Raw genomic sequence first — 20,368 nt, 5'->3', positions numbered from 1 at the left:
AATCAGTTTTGACTGATAAGCGAAATTACCACTATGACAGATAAGCGAAATCAGTAAATGACTGATAAGCGAAATCAGATAAGTTCCACAAGAGCGAAATCAAGAACTATATGTCCTTAAAAGCGAAATTAGGTTTTTAGCTGATTTTTACCATTTTTAAGCCGTATTTTAACTTGATTCTTTCTAGGGTTTGTTAGTTGTATGTTTTACACGTTATATTCAAAATTCAGTCCATTTCAATCGTAGGAACCAGTTTAAATCAGAAAAGTATGAGGAGAAGTGAGTAGAAGTAAGAGAATCTGGTAGAATCAAGTTGTAGTAGTATGAACTCCTCGTCCTGAGCTCTGATACCACTTGTTGGACCGTTCTATGACCCGAAAAAGTCAGTTAAGGCAGTTCATCTTTGTGTACAAAGGCGGAATCAGTGTAGACAAAGTAACAACAGCTTTTCCTTTCAATTTCCTTCTCTATTAATGCTTTCTGAATGAATTTTGACATAGTTTCGTCACCTAGCACAAGATCTAATTTCGCTCCAAAGGTTACAAATGAAGATCACACATGGGTTTATATAGAGTGCCTGATTTCGCTCATATGGCTGCCTAATGAGCGAAATCCCATGTGACACAAAAGCGAAACCTACCCTAATGACCTAAGAGCGAAATCTCCACTATCATGTTCACTGGAGCGAAATACCTATCTAACTGATTTCGCTTATAATGACACATATGTCATTATGAGCGAAATTAACATTCTAAACCCTAAATTCTGATTTTCGACTCCGTACAACCTATCTAGACCAAAGACTCAATTCAAACGTAGTCAACAGACATTCCATGCACCAACAACAATTTCCTGCAAAATCAAACAACCAAAATCAGTAAAATTTTGATAAAAATATGAAGAACACAATGAAGAACACGAAGAACAAATCTTCAAATCTTCAAGTTTTTCTTCAAATCTTCAAGTTTTTCTTCAAAATCTTCAACTTTCCTGCAATCAAAACACTAAAAACAGCAAAATTAAATACGCAATAAGATCAAAATACCCAAATTTCGAAAATCCCAAGAACAAAACTCAAAAATTTCGAAATTTTCCAAAACCCTAGTTTTCAGATTTAAAATTTTCGAAAATTCCACCCAAATCTGTAGACACAATTCTGAACCGAGCTTCTTCAAGAGCCTAATGCTCTGATACCAATTGTAGGTCCCCTTGTTCATATGGATCTTCACATAATTGTATGTCTGCGGAATCCTCTAGATCAGATTTGTTACAGAAACGAGTAGAAACACAGAATTCACAATCAAATGGGTTTTCTATTGATTATCCAACTTGTAGTTTACAATCAATTCAAGACCTCACAGCCTATCTCTGTGATCTTGCTCAAACCCTAAATTCGAAATTATATCTCTCTCTCTAGACTTTCTCTCTCTAAAATTCTCTAACCACTGAAACCCTAATCACAAAGCATGTTTATATACCACATGTCTGTGAACTGGGCTTCCAACTGGGCTAGGCCATTTTCCAAGCCCATTACATTAATAAACTCACTAACCAATTTGCTAAGCCCAATACAAAGTATCCAAAGACTAAATAATCAAACTATTAAGTTGTTGTTACAGAATATGCACTAACACCAAATGAATTATATACAGGTCTCAAATGTTACTATGCTTAAAATATGTTATTAATACATCAGTAGGATGTTAACATATATGCCCAAAAAGTATTTAAAACCAATTTTAGTCCCATAAGGGCATTTTGGTCATTTTAATGATTATAAAAAAAGATTTTATAACAAACTGAGGTTCTGGTCTTGGGTAATCAGTAAAAATATTTATTTTATCACATTACATCAGTAAGATATTATACATATGTGATGTTTACCATTTATGGCCAAACTATGCCCCGAAAGGGCATTTTGGTTATTTCACATATGCTTTTAAGGACATTTTTGGAAGTCTGAGTTCATGACTTATACCTACTGTGAGAATATTAAAATTTGTTTAAAAATTCAGTAGATGACAAGTCTTAGGTGTTAAATATGGTTTCAAACCATATTATGCACCTAATTAGTGTAAAACTCGCTAATTGACGATAATTAAGATGTTTATGTAAATTTGAGATTTTGATCAGTTTTAAATGCTCAAAGTAATTTATTTAATGTATGAAATCAGTAGGAAAAGGTTTGGCATTCAAATCATTTGTTAATCTCATTTTATGCATGAAAAGGGTATTATCGTCATTTACCGAATTACACAAGAACTCTATGATATGAGCAGCTTATAATCTGACCAAAAATCCTAAAAATCCTTAAAAATAATATCTTAGCAGTAGGTAATGAGTTTTGGTTCAAAATCCAAGTTTAAACATGTCTTATGCAAGATATTGCAATTTAATTAATAAAAAGCTTCTATTTACGATATCGAGCATAACTTCTGTTTGTGACCAAGAACTGATGTCAAATTTTCGGGACAAGCTTATATATCAGAAACAAAGGTTTTTGTCCTCTCGGATTTCTAAAAATCTCATTTATATGTCAAAAGGGCAATTATGGCATTTATAAGCATAATAACAAACAAGAGCATATAAGTCAAACTACTAAGGACCAAGCAATATAACTCCAAGGGGTTATACTACTATATAATGTGGTCCTAATAGAAGCTTAAAACATGGAAGAATTAAGCTCAATCGGGTCAAAACTGAAAGTCAAAGCAAAAGTCAAGCTTTTGCGACTTTTGGTTATGAACCGACCTTAAAGTGATAATTGTCGGATTAGACATGTTTAAACATGTTCTAATACTAATTACCAAATTATTAGAATGCTAAAATATAATTTATAACCTCTGTTTTATTAGTTTAAATCATTATTTTAAATTCTGTCCATTTTGACTTTTTGACTTATTAGTTTGACCCGACAATTAACTAGTCAAACGAAATAATTAGGAGGTGCTCTTTTAAGGGTTAATCACCTACCTTAAGATGGTCACATAACCACTTTTGATTCGAACAGTGGCTGGACCATTTGTGATTAAATCGAAAGTCAAAGTCAATTTACGATATCTTTGACTTTTCGGTTTTTAAGCTAATAAACTGAACTAAGAGAGGGCTAAGACACTTACATAGGGTCCTAGCTATCTTTTCTACACTTCTTGATCCTCTTCTAAAGCCAGATATCTCCAGAAGTGAGTGTGTTGAATGTTGCAAGTAAATGAGCACTTGAACAAATAAACTTAGGAGCCTTTATAAACTTGAATGGCATGCTAGGAGATCAAAGCAGGTGTTTTTGGAAGGATTAGGATCACCCCAGCTGTCCTAGTAGTATTACAAGTCCGACAAACAGCCCATAGTTTCGAAATTTTGGCCCCAAAGGCGGTGCAATAGGCTGCAACATGCAACTGCCAATTTTCTACAGAACTGAACTGGGCATCTATCGCGGGCCGCGTAAGAACAAAAGGGGTTTACGCGGGCCGCGACAACCTTCTGTTCAGGTGAAACTTGTTTTAACTTTGGTAGTTTCAGTCCCTGGCCCTTATAAACTTTATACAACTTGATTTTTTCCATTTAAAGTCTTTGTAGTTAGTTTGTAGAGGTTTAAGGGAGTATAACCAAACTCCGTTAGGCCAGGTTTCGTTAAAAGATCACCATAAACACAAGTTTCTTACTATTGACACTTTTAGCCCAAAGTCTTGAAAACTTACTTAACGATCTCAAAACCACATGAAATTTATACCACTTATTCTTGAGAGTATATTTGAATTTTTCGAAGCCTTGGGTTTCGTTAAAAGGTCACTCAGAGGTAAGAATTAACATGTTGACACGTTTAACCCCTGTAGTTTATAATCTTTCGACTATTTTCATAAACGGCTTCTTATATCCAATTGATCACTCTTTTAAGAATATATTCTTCATGTGTGGTCATTCAGAGGCACAAGTTTGGCATGTTGACACTTTTAGTCCCTTCACGTACATATTTTCCTCGTTTGACAACTTTAGTCCTTCAAACTCAAACTTTCACATATTTAGAGTTTAGGACACGTGTCTTTATATAACTGGACACATTTTTACATGGTGTTACAACCTAAGGTGAAAATCATCCCTTAAAAGACCTTCCAGCAGATGTTACAACATCTGTTGACAAAGAGGTTGAAAAAGGGAAGAAGAAAGAGACGATAAAAAACTTGTTTTGTGACTTTTGCGAAAAGGAAAACCATGTTACTAAAAATTGTTTTCTCTTAAAAGTATATGACATAAACAAGACCAGTGTGATTGTTGCTGCACCTCATTGCACAATCTGTGGCAAGAAAAAAATCACAAAACTAAAGAGTGTGTTTATCTAAAAAATTTTGATGTCAAAAGAAATGAGTATAAATCAAAAACACTTGAGAGTCCACGAGCTAGTACTAAAAAAGGAAGGTCCAAACAGACCTTCATCCTAGTCCAAACATCTGTTACCAAACAACTGAATGCAACTTCTGTTCCCAGAGAGGTTCAGGTAAAAGATGCACCACCAGCAAACCAATTTCCAAGAGGATATGTCCAACCACTTTACCAAAGAGTACCACATGGTTATGAGGGCTACAAAAGACCTTCAAAACCAAGAGTGAACAAGCATCCTCATGGTTATGATGTGCGTAAGTGTGTATAGTTTTTAATGTATATTTTAAGCCCTTTTACACTTTTTTAACCAAGTTTTAAATTTATAAAACACGATATTTACTAAAACTAAACACACATATGGGCAAGTGCACCCATCGTGGACGTAGTATCGTGTTGGTAAGATACCGTGGTCGTCCAAGGACACAAGAGCTTTTAATACCGGTTTATCCTCAACGTCTAATCAAATCCAAAGTTAGAAAAAAGGTTTTTTAACTAGAAAAATAAAACTAACTAAAATGCTGAAAAAGAAAATAAAAGTAAAAACAGATAGACAAGATGAATCACTTGGATCCGACTCGTGTGTAGTGTAACCTTTGATTATTTCCGCACTTTTGCACTTGTTAAGAGATTATCTTAGTTATTGTAGTAGGCCCCTCTTTTGAAGGTGACGTTACCCTCAACCCAGTAGTTTGAGTCAGCAAGGATACAATCCTAAAGGGTTGGATTATTGAAAGATAATTAATTAAGTAAGTTATTAATGCGTAATGTGGTAGTCCCCTCTTTTGAAGGTGACGTTACCCTCGGCTAAGTAGTCTGAGTCAGCAGGGATAAAGTCCTAAGTAGCGGGGTTAAAGTTTTAATTGTAGCTTACATATGAGGGGATTAAAGAGTTTGGACCCCCGCCATCCAATACAAGTGGGTTTTGAAGGAGGTCCTACTAAATTTGACCCAGGTCCTTTGCAGGATCTATACACTGAACAATGGCAAGACTCTTACCAAGCCGTTCCCTTAACCCCCGACCAGGTAGCTAACATACCTCCATATAGACCGTGGAGATATGAATGGTGAAAATCTTTTATTTTATATAGACAGCAAAATAATGCCAAGACACCACGGACAAACGATAAGGAAGAATCACCTTCAACATAAGAAACTAGTTATTAAAGTCATTAATACATAACCAATTAAAAAGTGCGAAAAGATTAAAGATTAAAAATAAAAAATATTACACTAAACACTTGTCTTCACCAAGTGATGTAAGAGACTTAGGCAAACATGGCCTTTGATTGTCAAGAACTCTTACGATCAATCTTGGATCCCGAGACGACTCACACACTCTATGATGGACAATGGATGATGGTGGTGGATAATGGTGTTGTGATGGTGGTGGGTGGTGGGTGAAGTGTGAAAGAGGTGGTGTGCCAAGGGATGAGTTGCAAGTGATCCAAGCACTCCTATTTATAGGTTGAACAGAAGCTCGGGCACAGCCCCGTGTCCATCCTTCTCTCTTTCTTCATTAAATGCAGTTTGTCTGCATTAGTTGACCACGCCCCCGTGTCCGCTGAGCACGACCCCGTGTGCAGAAGCGTATCTGTATTATCAATATTTCCCTAGATCCTGCAAATCTTATAGTTGACCACGGCCCCGTGCCCGCTGAGCACGACCCCGTGGTGGGCGATAGAATCTTTTACAACTTTGTCTTTTCTGCTAACACTTGGGCACGCCCCCGTGCTCACTGAGCACGGGGCGTGTTCAGCCTTCTGTTGTCTTGTTTTGCTTGGGAAGATGTCGTTGGGGAGGTCGGGCATACCACGTTGGTTCCTTTTCTTGTATTTATGTTAGATTTAGCTGTCTTTTTACATATTTTGTCTATTTAAGCTCATTTAATCCTGAAAATACAAAAGGAAGACAAAAGCACACTTTTTCCAACATTAGTACTAAAAAAGGGTTAGTTTTATGCCACAATTGATGTAATTTATATGTTGCATTTTGTGCACATCAGTTACAACCACTTGACAGGAAACAGTCCACAGCAGATGTTTCAAAAATCTGCTTAAACCTCTGACCATTCTCCTGAACTTGAGGTTGGAATGTCTGTGACCCCATCCAAAGCCATTTTGGCTTTGGACACTCACCAAAACTTATCTGTTACTTGATGTGCAAGGAGCTTCTACTTGCCTTGATAGTTTATGGTATGTAGATAGTGGAGGCTCCAGGCACATGACAGGATGTAAAGCTCTTCTCTTATAAAACATGGAGGGAGTGATATATCCTTTGTGAACAACTTAAAAGGAAAGGTTTTGGGGTCAGGGACAGTCCAAACAGGGAAACTCAAGTTTGAACATGTCAATCTTATTGACAATTTTAAATTTAATCTTCTTAGTGTATCACAAGTGTAAACATTATTCGATATCTTTCCTTATTAGGTGAATTGTAAACATTATTCGATATCTTTCCTTTTAAATATGTAATAACTTGATTCCTTTTATTTCTCTAAAAAACTTTCTTTTTTTAGTTGCTATATCGGTACCTTAAGACGGAAGGGTGTGGAGATCGTCCCCCTGTCTCTGGCTCGTCCCCCTCGTCCTACTCCGCCTCCTCCCCCTCGTCACGTTGCTACGAGCTGCCTCTCTCTCTCTCCTTCAGGTTTCTCTCTCCCTCCTCCAATTATATATTGATTTTTTTTATCAAAGTAGGTAGTCCTCCACGCCCTTTGGGTAGTCCCTGAAGGAATAATTATAACACCCCGTGTTTCGGAAGTCAAAGTCAAAGTTAAGATTGAAGTCAAAGGAAGAAAAGATTGCTAATTGCGATCTGTCACTCCTTGCTCTAATTCTGTTTTGACTTCTTTGACTTGTAGTTAGTCTATTTTATTGTTTACGTTAGTTGTATTGTGTGGAGTACCTATTAATAATCGATGTTTATCGTTATTTATCGCATGTTTGATCGCTTTGTCGCTTATCGCAATCGCGCTCGCAACTCGAAATACGCATTTTGGTTACTGTTATACGTGTGTGTGTGTGCCTTATGTGTAACTTGTGCATGTTTATTTATGTTGTGTGTGGTAATCAATCGAAACGCAATCGAAACTTAATCGCAATCGAATCGCAAACGCTAAACGCAAGTGATTTAAGATGATTGTATGTTAGATATAGTAGTAAGTAATTTGAATAGGAAATTCTATCGCATTCGCATCGCTCGCAATCGCAATCGAAATGGCAGAACTCGTCAAAACAGTTGACTGATCGATCAGGCAGCTGACCGATCGACCAGCCAGTCGACCGGCTTGCCAACCGATCGACCAGCCCCCTTTCCACTTTGGGTAACCCTATAAATACCCCTTGTCACCATCATTCTTTCTACTTTTGGCAACTAACGTCTGACCAGCGCCTTCACCTTGCTTTTTCTCCGATTTCTCTCGATTCCGGTAAGATCTCGTCCTAAATCATATACTTCCTTGCTCTACACGCACTCCTACACCTTTCTATCTTTTGAATCTTAACTTTTAACCGTGAAATCATCAAGATTCAAAGTGTTCTAGGATGACGTCATCATGTGTTCTTGAAGAACTTTGATTTACAACGTGTCTGAGACCTATGATGGTGTCTGTTCCAGACAATGTCGACTGGACCATCATCTGGACTCCAACACCCACGACTCTCTCATCAAGATCATAAGGACAAACGCCTTGCTGGCATCCTCGCCAAACAAGTGGCAAAGGTTGTGCCTCAGATCGTGAGTGAGATTTACGAAAATGTTAGCAAATCGTCTGAGGAATCCAGAACTGACGTTCCTAAAGCTACTCCCAAGACTGCTTTCAGCTTCAAGCAGTTCAAGGCTTGCGGTCCAAAGGAATTCACTGGAGAAGATGGCCCAACGGCTATGTTTCAATGGTTCGATTCCATCGAAGTCACTCTGCGCCAGAGCGGATGTCCTGCAAATCTCCGTACCCTAAACACTACCGGCGTCTTCCATTCCCGCACATTAGACTGGTGGACGGCCGAGAGAAACAAACGCGGGAATGATGCAGCTTATGAGCTGACTTGGGAAGAGTTGAAAGCCATCATGATGGATGAATTCTGCCGTCCCCATGAACGCTAAAAGCGGGAGGACGAATTCTGGAATATTAAGCAGAAGGAAGGTGACAACGCTGCCCTGACTACTCGCTTTAAGCAGCTCAACATCATCTGTCCCGATTAAGTGAAGATGCCCGACAAGGCAATCAAGAAATACATCCGAGCCCTACCCGACTGTGTTGCGGATTTTGTGCATGCTGCGAAAACAGCAACGATTGAAGAAACTTACTTGCTTGCCGCCGAAATCAATGACAAGCGAGTAAAAGTTGGTTTTTGGGATAAGCCTTCAAAGTCTCTGCATCAAGCTACCACCGCACCAACCGCTGAAACCGCCGCCGCTCAATCGTCAAAGTCTTCACGCCGTAGGAAGAAGAACAACAACAACAGCTCCAACAACAAGAACTGTGCTGTCACTACCACTGCTGCTCCACTACAAGCCGTACCGGCTCAGCAGCAGTCTCATCACCGACCAGCACCAGTTACCTATGCACCGCCTGCAAAGCATGCATACACAGGCCCCCACCCTGCTTGTCCAACATGCTCCTATCATCACCCGGTGGGTCTCGCCTGTCGTTTCTGCGCCCACTGCAATATGTAAGACCACTTTACTGCTAACTGCCGTACTGGTCCCCGTCAAGCACCAGCTCAAGCCACTGCTCATCAAGCTCTGCTCCCAGCCCCACAAGGCCAACAAGCGGCTCAGGCACCCGCGATCAACGCCCGAGTCTGCTTCGCATGTGGTGATCCCAACCACTTTGCGAACATGTGCCCGAACAGGGTTGTGAAACAAGGGCCCCAGCAGCAGCAGCAACAAGCCGCACGCGCTAGAACTTTCAACATCAATGTGCGCCAAGCCCAGACTGACAACAACGTGGTCAATGGTACGTTCCTTGTGAATGGTATTTATGCTTCATGTTTGTTTGATACTGGAGCCGATAACTGCTTTGTATCGTTTGAATTCGAGAAGCTTCTTAGTCGTAAGCGCTCCCATCTCTGCTCAACGTTCGATGTTGAAGTCGCCACCGGAAGAACTGTTACCGTTGATTCTGTTCTTCGTGATTGTACTCTCGAGCTCAACAATCACATCTTCTCAATCGACCTTATTCCGATGCAACTCGGAAGTTTTAACATCATAGTAGGCATGGACTTTCTTCGTGAAAACCATGCTGAAGTTGTGTGCTTCGATAAGATGATTCGATTCTCGCTCGCGAATGGTGATTTATTGTGTGTATATGGTGAAACTGCTTCGAAAGGTCTCAAGCTCATGTCGTGTGTCCAAGCTAGCAAGTATCTCTGCAAGGAATACAGAGCTTTCTTAGCCAACATTGTAGTAGTGGAGAAGGAAAAGAAAGGTAATCTGAATGTAACTGACGTCCCCGTGGTGTGCGAACTTTCAAATGTGTTCCCCGAAGACCTTCCAGGTTTACCGCCAAGTCGTGATATCGACTTTCGTATCGACCTCATTCCTGGAGCCAACCCTGTTTCCAAAGCTCCTTACCAACTCGCACCGTCTGAAATGTGTGAACTTTCGAGTCAGCTTCAGGAATTACTTGAGAAAGGCTTCATTCGCCCGAGCACCTCTCCTTGGGGCGCGCCAGTCCTTTTCGTTAAAAAGAAGGATGGATCATTCAAGATGTGCATCGACTATCGGGAATTAAATAAGTTAACCATCAAGAACCGCTATCCCCTGCCTCGCATTGACGATTTGTTTGATCAGCTACAAGGTGCTACGTGTTTCTCAAAGATCGATCTACGCTCAGGCTATCACCAACTACGCATTCAAGAGGAAGATATACCCAAAACCGCGTTTCGCACCCGATATGGCCATTATGAATTTGTTGTTACGCCCTTTGGTTTAACCAACGCGCCCGCGGTTTTCATGGATCTGATGAATCGCGTGTGTAAACCATATCTCGACCATTTCGTCATCGTGTTCATCGACGATGTCTTGATCTATTCCAAGTCGAAGGCCGAACACGGCAACATCTATGTTTGGTTCTCGAACAACTCCAGGGGAATCGACTCTATGCCAAATTCTCAAAGTGTGAATTTTGGCTGGAGGAGGTTCAGTTTCTGGGTCACATTGTCAATAGTCAAGGTATCCATGTCGATCCAGCGAAGATTGAAGCAGTTAAGAGCTGGATTACACCTAAGAACCCGTCTGAAGTCCGTTCTTTTCTCGGATTAGCGGGCTATTACTGACGATTTATCGAAGGATTCTCAAAGATCGTTGTGCCGCTTACCGCACTTACGCATAAAGACAAGCCTTTTGTTTGGGGAACCGAACAAGAGTCTGCTTTCCAAACCCTCAAGCACATGCTTTGCAATGCTCCCGTTCTCACGCTGCCCGACGGAAGCGACGACTTCATTGTCTATTGTGATGCTTCCAACCTTGGTCTTGGTTGTGTTATTATGCAGTGAGACAAGGTTATAGCTTACGCATCTCGTCAGCTCAAAATCCACGAGAAGAACTATACAACCCATGATCTCGAGCTAGGAGCAGTTGTTTTTGCATTAAAGATTTGGCGACACTACCTGTATGGTACCAAGTGTACGATCTTCACCGATCATATGAGCCTACAACATATCTTTGATAAAAAAGAACTTAATATGCGTCAACGCCGATGGGTAGAACTTCTCAACGATTACGACTGTGAGATTCGTTATCACCTAGGCAACGCAAATGTCGTTACTGACGCCCTCAGCAGACGGAGCTCTCTGCTCAGCATTCGTAACGTCCAAGCCCAATACGACCTCGAAACCCTCATCCGTGAAACCCAGCATGCCTGTTTTAGTGAATGCACCTTGCAGAAGGAAAGAATCTACCACGATGGAGCTCAACTTGTGAATAAATCGAATGGGATCTTCCATTTCCTGGACCGAATTTGGATCCCTAAGCGGACCGATTTGTGAAAGATTTTGATGAACGAAGCCCACAAATCCCGTTATTCTATTCATCCCGGTGCCGATAAAATGTACCAGGACCTTCGCTATAAGTACTGGTGGCCAGGTATGAAGAGGGATATTGCTCTCTACGTTGGGAAGTGCCTGACTTGCTCAAAGGTCAAAGCTGAACACCAAAGACCCTCTGGCTTACTCGAACAACCCCCAATCCCTATGTGGAAGTGGGAGAGTATAGCTATGGACTTCATAACAAAGCTTCCACACACGTCATCAGGTCACGACAGCATTTGGGTTGTTGTTGACTGTTTGACCAAATCAGCCCACTTTTTGCCAATACGGGAAGACTACAAAGTAGGACGATTAGCCCAAATCCACACCAACGAGATCATTTGTAATCATGGGACACCTCGCGACATCATCTCTGACCGTGATGCTCGGTTTACCTCGTGACTGTGGGAAACGTTTCAAGCGGCTCTCGGTACTACGCTTAATCTAAGTACCGCATTCCACCCTCAAACCGACGGTCAGACTGAGAGAACGATCCGTACTCTTGAAGACATACTCCGTTCGTGTGTCATAGATTTCGGTGGTAATTGGGATGCATACCTGCCGTTAGTCGAATTCTCGTATAACAACAATTATCATTCCAGCATTCAGATGGCACCATTCGAGGCTTTATACGGAAGAAGATGTCGATCGCCTATTGCGTGGCACAAGATCGGTCTCTCGCAATTAACCGGTCCTGAGCTATTGCAAGAAACGATTGACAAAGTTCTCCAAATTCGAGAAACTTGTTGAAAGCTCGAAGTCGACAGAAAAGTTACGCCGATAGACGATGCAAACCCCTTGAATTTGACGTTGGCGACTACGTACTCCTAAAGGTATCACCTTGGAAGGGTGTGGTCAGATTCGGCAAGAAAGGGAAACTAGCGCCTCGATATGTTGGACCTTTTAAGATTCTGGAAAGGATCGGAAAAGTCACCTACAGACTCGAACTACCAGAGGAACTTAGTAATGTCCACCCGACTTTCCATGTGTCAAACCTCCGAAAGTGCCTAGCTGAGCATGATTTAATTGTACCTCTCGACCACCTCCAAATAAACGAACCACTACACTTCGTGGAGAAGCCTGTCGAAATCATGGATCGCCAAACCAAGCAGCTCAGACGCTCGCGCATTCCTATTGTGAAAGTCCGATGGGAAGGCAAATGAGGCGCAGAGTTCACTTGGGAACTCGAAAGCGGCATGAAGGCGAAGTACCCGCAGTTGTTTGTTACGGCTGAATCCTAATTTCGGGATGAAATTCCCTAAACAAGGGGAGGCTGTAACGCCCCGTGTTTCGGAAGTCAAAGTTAAAGTCAAAATTGAAGTCAAAGGAAGAAAAGATTGCCAATTGCGATCTGTCACTCCTTGCTCTAATTCTGTTTTGACTTCTTTGACTTGTAGTTAGTCTATTTTATCGTTTACGTTGGTTGTATTATGTGGAGTACCTATTAATAATCGATGTTTATCGCTATTTTATCGCATGTTTGATCGCTTCGTCGCTTATCGCAATCGCGCTCGCAGCTCGAAATATGCATTTTGGTTACTGTTATACGTGTGTGTGTGCCTTATGTGTTACTTGTGCATGTTTATTTATGTTGTGTGGTAATCAATCGAAACGCAATCGAAACTCAATTGCAATCGAATCGCAAACGCTAAACGCAAGTTATTTAGGATGATTGTATGTTAGATATAGTAGTTGGGATTAAAAGTAATTTGAATAGGAAACTCTATCGCATTCGCATCGCTCGCAATCGCAATCGAAACGGCAGAACTCTTCAAAACAGTTGACTGATCGATTAGGCAGCTGACCGATCGACCAGCCAGTCGACCGGCTTGCCAACCGATCGACCAGCCCCCTTTCCACTTTGGGTAACCCTATAAATACCCCTTGTCACCATCATTCTTTCTACTTTTGGCAACTAACGTCCGACCAGCGCCTTCACCTTGCTTTTTCTCCGATTTCTCCCGATTCCAGTAAGATCTCGTCCTAAATCTTGTACTTCCTTGCTCTACACGCACTCCTACACCTTTCTACCTTTTGAATCTTAACTTTTAACCGTGAAATCATCAAGTTTCAAGGTGTTCTAGGATGACGTCATCATGTGTTCTTGAAGAACTTCATGTTTTGGCCTCAATCCACCAAGAACAACTTAGATCTAACCGATTTCCACATAAACAAACATAGATCTAAACATATTCACAAAGAGAGGGATTGAAAGATGGTTTTCTAACTTTCTTTCAACTCTTTTACACTCAATGCCTTCAAAACCGATAGAAACGGAACTCGTGCCGGCCTACTACTCATTCTTGTGGTTGTGTGACCCAAGATCTGAATTCTATCCACGAGGTTCATCGATTTCGGGTTAAACATGAGACACCGCCTCGAACAGTTAACTAATCAGATTTGGGCGATTCCTGTCCGATCAGGAGTACCAAGTATTGATGAGGTTTCTGTTGTTTAGCACGTTGTCACAACACCTCGATAAAAACTACAAACAATCAAAACAACCAAGTGTAAGACGAACAGGTCGACCAGGACGGAGTGTCGTCCGATCGGACTGTTGTCCAATCGAACAGCCAATCCGAACGACTGGCCAATCCGAACGACTTGCACCTTGGGTCCCACACTTAAACTATTCACCAACATTTGAAGTCTGATCGTTGAACGAGTTGTTGTCCGATCGGACTACCATTCTGTGACAACCCTCACAATTACAGGTATCCGTACAATTAATTAATATTAAATGTGTGCTTAATGACTGTGCTTGATTACAACTGTGATTAAACTGCTTTCTGATTTCTTTTACATACATACATATGCATCACATTTCATATTGTCACTCCATTTATTTCACACAAACTTTAGTGGCGAACTTGATGCACAAAGCACAGTTAGCACAGTGAGCGGATAACCCAGAAAACATGCTGACAATGCCAGCACCTAGACAGACAATGTTTTTGAGGCCAGTATGAGCCAGAGACAGGGTACTACACTAGTAGGGAGTGCAGGGAAGTGAGGACCATAAAACTGCGTCACTAGGTGATAGTTATAGTGTCGGGAAGTGCCTAAAACACACTCTAAATGTAGAATTCTGCACTTAACAACAAAATTCAGCATTTAATTATGCTAGTAATGTGCAAAAACTTGACAAAATGGTCCTGTATACTTTCCAAAGTGTCGGGAATTAATTGTGACATAAAAAGTATTATAAAAGACACATTACGGATTAGTTAAGCACTTTAACGAAAATAACACCCAACCGAACAACCGGACTTTACCCGAAACACAAAAATATTGTTAAACACGTTGTTTTTATTTTTCTAAGCTAGTTAGGGTCCCCGAACACCCTAACACACTATATATTTAATAACACACCATAATGCACTAACTAAACACTTGATTTCTAACTAAATTAGTAACTAACCATTACCACCCAACCAAGCACCCCCCCCCCCTCAAAACCGGTTACAAGGGTGGAGACCCACCCTTGATTATTTTGATTAGTTTATTTGATTTGTATGTACTTATGTGGACATTAGACCTAATGGACAAAAGCATGTTGAAAGATCTCTATTTAACCCACTAGATAACCACCATTTTCATCATTCACAATCAACAACACCATCCATCTTCATCCTCCTCTTGCTTGTTCGGCCGAAACCACACACAACCACCTTCACCATCATTCAAGCTCTTTCATGCAATCTCTAGTGATCCAAAGGTGTTAGAGATCATACAACTAAGCTCGGTGTGTTCGGAAGCTCAAGGACCTCTCTTCTCTTCTTTTAACCACCACTTTTCATCACTTGAACTCCCCTAGCCTTGAGCTAGTGGTAAGTCTCTTAAATCTTCATCCACTTCATGTTTTTGATGGTTAATAGTTAAAGAATGATGAAATCTCAAGAAACACTAAAAACCATAAACAAAGTCTTGAACATAAACTAACTTAGTGATGAAGTATTGTTGAAATGGTTAAGAAATCATGATATTCTTGTGTTGTGATGCTTGTTGATTATTGTTTGCTAGTAGAAATGATATGGATCATCATATGGTCTTGCTAGATCATGATTAAAAACATGATCTAGCAAGATGAGAAAATAGGAATGTTGTAGGATGATGGAATCATCCACACATAAACTATGAACTTGAATGAATGAATGTTTTATTGAAAAATAAAGATCAAAGTAGGCTGTAATCTTGTAGATCTAAAGACCTATGAGTGGTTTTTCGAAAGAACCAAGTGAAAAAATATGAGTTTCGTTAAAACTTGGATCTTACATAAACTAACCTCATTTTTGGTGGATAAACAAGTGTAGAAACACTTGTGTAATAAGAAAATTTTACAAAGAAATATTTTTAGAAAATATGGTTGGAAGTTGTAAACACTTAAACTCTTTAAAAATAAAGTTTTTAAAGAACTAATCACATTTTAAAAGGTAACAAGACTTACTAAGTATGCTAGCAAGTTACTACACATTTTTATAAATTTTCAAGTTCATGAGTTTATAGTTTATGCTTGTTTTTGGCAACTTTGGTAAGTAGAAGTTGTATATTGTTGATTGAGAGTTGTTTGAATGAATTTTTGAAAAGAAAATGATATGCTAGTAAGCATGGACACCTCCATTTACAAAGGAAACTCTGGCGAAATTTTCCTAAAAATCCAACACTTAGAAAATATTTTTCTAGCAAGTGTTTACAATTATATTTTTAACCTTGTTTTCAAAATAAACTTCGCCATGATTTTTATTACAAAAATACTAAGTGCCGGAGGTTGATTTTCGTAAATAAAATTTGATAAATATATATTTCATACTAAAACTCTTATGTGATTATTTGTTTATTTTGTGAACTAGTTATATTATTTTTAGGGTAAAATAATATAACTTATGTATACCATGAAATTACGAGTCCAAAATAATACCAAAACTCTCATGAAATAAATATTTAAGTTACGCAACTATTATTGCAATACGAAACGCTAAAACGTAACTTGTGTGATATTTCAGAAAATACTCTTACACGTACATTTTTGGTAAAATATTATTTTGGAAAATTTATGAAGTAGAATATAATATTTTTGGGAAAAATACATATATTTTGGGAATATGTTATTTTTAGACAAATAATTTAAATATTTTTTCTAAGTGGGACTTAAAATATATTTTTCGGAATTACAAGTGTACATGTATAAATACCCCCATCCTTGGGAAGGAAATACACATATAAAATACTTGAGAAGTGTGGATACGAAATAGTTGCCTAACTATTCTTCCTAAAAACAAATTTTAAGTTAAAATAATTATTATTATTATTTTAACAAGTAGTCACAAACTTGGGATAATGTCAAAGTAACGCGACTCAGAACATTCAACCTTAAGCCAAGGCACGACACGTTCGTCTAATAGACATTAGTACGTGTAGGTCGTCGCGTAGCAGATCGAGTTTGGATTGACGATTCTATTCAGGAGACGCACTTCTGTGAGTTCATGCCCCCCTTTTCTCTTTAACTGTTTTCAGTTTTATACTTCGGGGGTGAAATACATGTCACAATTATTACAGACATTTATTTACATGGTATAGTTAGCTTAGGGAGGGTTATTACTACTAGATCATGTGAAGGGTGGGTACAACACTTAAGGCCATCAATCCTCGTTGTTAGGACCGAGGGACATGAGTGATAGATCTATTTGGGTGTAGCGAGCCCACACCCATGAGGCCGGGATGGCCCATAGAGGTGACTGTGTCTTACAGCCGAAGCCCGGTAACAAATTTGCTAGGTTTGAGTCTTCCTGCACCTTTTCACACATACCAGTGGCTTTGCAACCCATTGGTGATCTCGTTTTCCTTATTGCTACATACCAGGGACTTTTATTCATACTTTGAAGGTTTATACATACTCACTTTTACATGAACTCGCTCAACTTTTGTTGATTTTTCAAACTACATGTATTTCAGGAAATTAATGGATCTGGCGAAGTGTGCAATTGTGTCAAGCTGCGTAGTGAATAACGATGTCATCCACTTTAGGAGGTGTAACCCTTACTTGGACGGGTTACATGTCTTTAAACCACGTTTTTATTTAAGTCTTTTGTTCTGTCATGTGAACACGCTTTAATCATATCATGGTTGTAACTTGTTTTATGTGTCTACATTTTAAACAATGATGTTGTGGTAACTTTAAATTTAATGAATGGATGATCATCATGTGTTTTATTTTCATATAGCATTGTTATGATTGTTGCTATGGTATTAAGAAGTCACACTAAACTTAACCCACGCTTCCGCAAAATCCAGGGTGTGACAGCGTGGTATCTGAGCCTCGATCATAGCGAACTAGGATTCATTCTCAAGTCTAAACTATGATCACTAGGGCTCTCATGAAAACATTTTTACATTGCATACACTAAACGTCCAGATCCAGGGTACAAAACATTTTTACAAACAAAAAGGCACAAATACACTTTTTAAAAATTATATTTCAGTCTTAGAGACTGAGGGAGTTTAGCCTTAGAGGCTGGGAAGGTTCAGTCTTAAAGACTGAGGGAGGTTCAGTCTTAGAGACTGAGGGGTTCAATCTTAGAGATTGGGGAGGTTTAGTCTTAGAGACTGGGAGGTTGGTCTTAGAGACCAGGGAGTTAGTCTGAGAGGCTAGGGAGTTCAGTCTGAGAGGCTGGGAGGGGTAGTCTGGGAAGACTATGAGGATTACTTGCTTGCATTATTGTGACTTACGTGTTTATTTGATTTCATGTTGATATATGTGCATATGTGTGGTTGTGTTACAGACACCATGCCATCATCTTCAGATACTGGAGTATCGGATACTTTGGATCCTATAGCGATTGTGTCGGACAATGAGATTCTGTCAGAGAGTGAGGTCTACACGTCAGACACTACTAGCACGGATGAGGATGACTTCTAGCCGTTTGCTCTTCCTGATTTTGGAGATGATATTCTTATTGTTGATGGCCCTTTCAGTGGGGACCTACCTCTTCTTCAGGTCCCTGCTCCTCTACCGCTTGCCGTAGTTCCTCTCGAGGATCTTCCTCATGATGAGTTCGCTGTTGATGACATTGATCTGTTCCTAGAGGGTCCCCCGGAGGGTGACCAGGATGGTGTGGCCCTCATGGATGCCGATGTCCCTTTTGTTGATGATCCTGTTGTCGACCCTGTTGTTCCCTTGGCTGAGATTCTTGCTGACGTGCCCATTGCTGATTCTGTTGTTCCAGTCGAGGCTCCCATTGAGGAGGCTCCTTTTGATCTGTTCAGTCCTTACTCTTTCGAGTCTGTAGCGTCCGCTTCACTGCACACCCAGGGCATACAGCACTATGCCTCTGATTCCGACTCAGAAATGGCGATGTCTGTTGCGCCCCACGACGTTGACCCAGATCCGGAGGTCGAGTTTTTACCGGATGAGCCTGCTCCTGTTGGTCTGGAGCCGGTCGTTTCTTATGACCCTATTGAGGCCCCAGCTGTTGCACGTTTGCCAGACCCTTTACCTGAGCCTGCTCATGTCGATATACCAGACATAGCACCACCTGTCATTGTTGCTCCCATCGAGTTACCACCGGTTTCTGTTGTTCCCGTTATTGATGCACCCGTTATTGCACCGGTAGTACCTGTTTCAGCCCCTGTGCATGCTGACCATGCATCGTTTGCCTCTCACATTGATCCACATTATGCTGACACCCGTAACGGGTGGATCGAGGATGATGACTACCCACCGTTTGTGCTACCTGTCACTTCTCCTGTAGCACCTGTTTCCACACCTACTGAGATTCCATTGTTCCATCCACACACCTCTGACGTCCATCGCACTGATCTCCCCATCACATTCCTCCAGGACATTCCGCCACCTGTCCTGGGGAGGGTTCATCGAGGCAGCCGCCTGTTTTTGCTCCACCTGTATCGTCATCAGTTCCGTTCATGTCTCAGTTCCCTCATACTGCACCATCATTCGTACCTAAGGGCGAGCCGTTTCTGTGGGCTTCGCCCGATGTTATGCCGTTGTCAGACCCGTACCACCCTTATCATGTGGGGTACACGATAGAGGACATACTCATCTCTCTACAGCTACAGCATGACGCATTGAGTCATCGCATTCAGGAGTTAGAGAGAGCTCTACTCCCTCCATGCCACTATCAGACTCCTTTTGCCGCACCACACACTCCCCTTTCGTTTCCCCCTGATTCGGATGTTTGTTTCCTTACATCTGAGCAGCAGATTGCCTATTTGTTGCGTGTCATTGATGCCTTAGAGGAGGATTAGGTGCACATGCGCCGGTTGCTTTTCTCTCATCTTCCTCCTTCTCCTCCGCCATCGGCATGGATATTTTTGGTTTGATGCAGGTAGATCATTTTGGTGAGAAAGTCGCGATTGGGCCAGCTTGCGAAGACTTTTTGGAAGACCACACTTTTGTACATGATTTGTGTAGACTGATTGTATTTTTGGGGGTGATGTAACCCCATGATCTTATTTTGATATGTGATGTGCTGTAAAACGTGTAAAAACAATATGGTGGTCATGATTAATGAAAGCCCAATGGCAACGTTCTCACTACATGCTTTGTTGAATTATTTGTTTTATATTATAACATGAGATGTTATGTGGTTGATGAATGTTACTATATATGCATATTTACTATACTTACTATGACCTGACCAACATGATCATCTTTTAGAAGATGTCTCCACGACGCGACGCACACATGCCTACTACTGAAGTGGAACTCCAGGGGATAATTGCCGCGGCTATAGCTCAGTATGCGGCCTCCCAAGCAGAGACAAGCAGGAATATCTCAAACAACAACGGGAATAACAATCCACCCAATGGTAATGTTAAGTCGCTTGAGATATATTACGATACATTTGGATATTTCTAGCACATCCGCTAATACCATTTGTAAATTCTAGCGTATGTGCAGGGTGCACCTACAAGCAATTCCTCGACTGTAAGCCCATAAATTTCGA

The 20,368-nt window shown here is 40.5% G+C and overlaps 1 protein-coding gene across 1 annotated transcript; it reads left to right on the top strand.

Moving 5' to 3' along the window:
• The first annotated feature begins 7,995 nt into the window (after nucleotides 1-7,995).
• LOC110901550 (proline-rich extensin-like protein EPR1) lies at nucleotides 7,996-19,667 on the top strand. Its single transcript, XM_022148370.1, has 4 exons — nucleotides 7,996-8,116; nucleotides 18,185-18,284; nucleotides 18,378-19,269; nucleotides 19,335-19,667. The coding sequence occupies exons 1-4, from the start codon at nucleotides 7,996-7,998 to the stop codon at nucleotides 19,665-19,667; spliced, it is 1,446 nt and encodes a 481-aa protein (XP_022004062.1).
• Nucleotides 19,668-20,368: the final 701 nt, after the last annotated feature.

This window comes from Helianthus annuus, chromosome 13 (assembly GCF_002127325.2).
Source record: "Helianthus annuus cultivar XRQ/B chromosome 13, HanXRQr2.0-SUNRISE, whole genome shotgun sequence".
In the NCBI taxonomy this organism is placed as follows: domain Eukaryota; kingdom Viridiplantae; phylum Streptophyta; class Magnoliopsida; order Asterales; family Asteraceae; genus Helianthus; species Helianthus annuus.
This window is presented reverse-complemented; position numbering and strand designations above follow the sequence as displayed.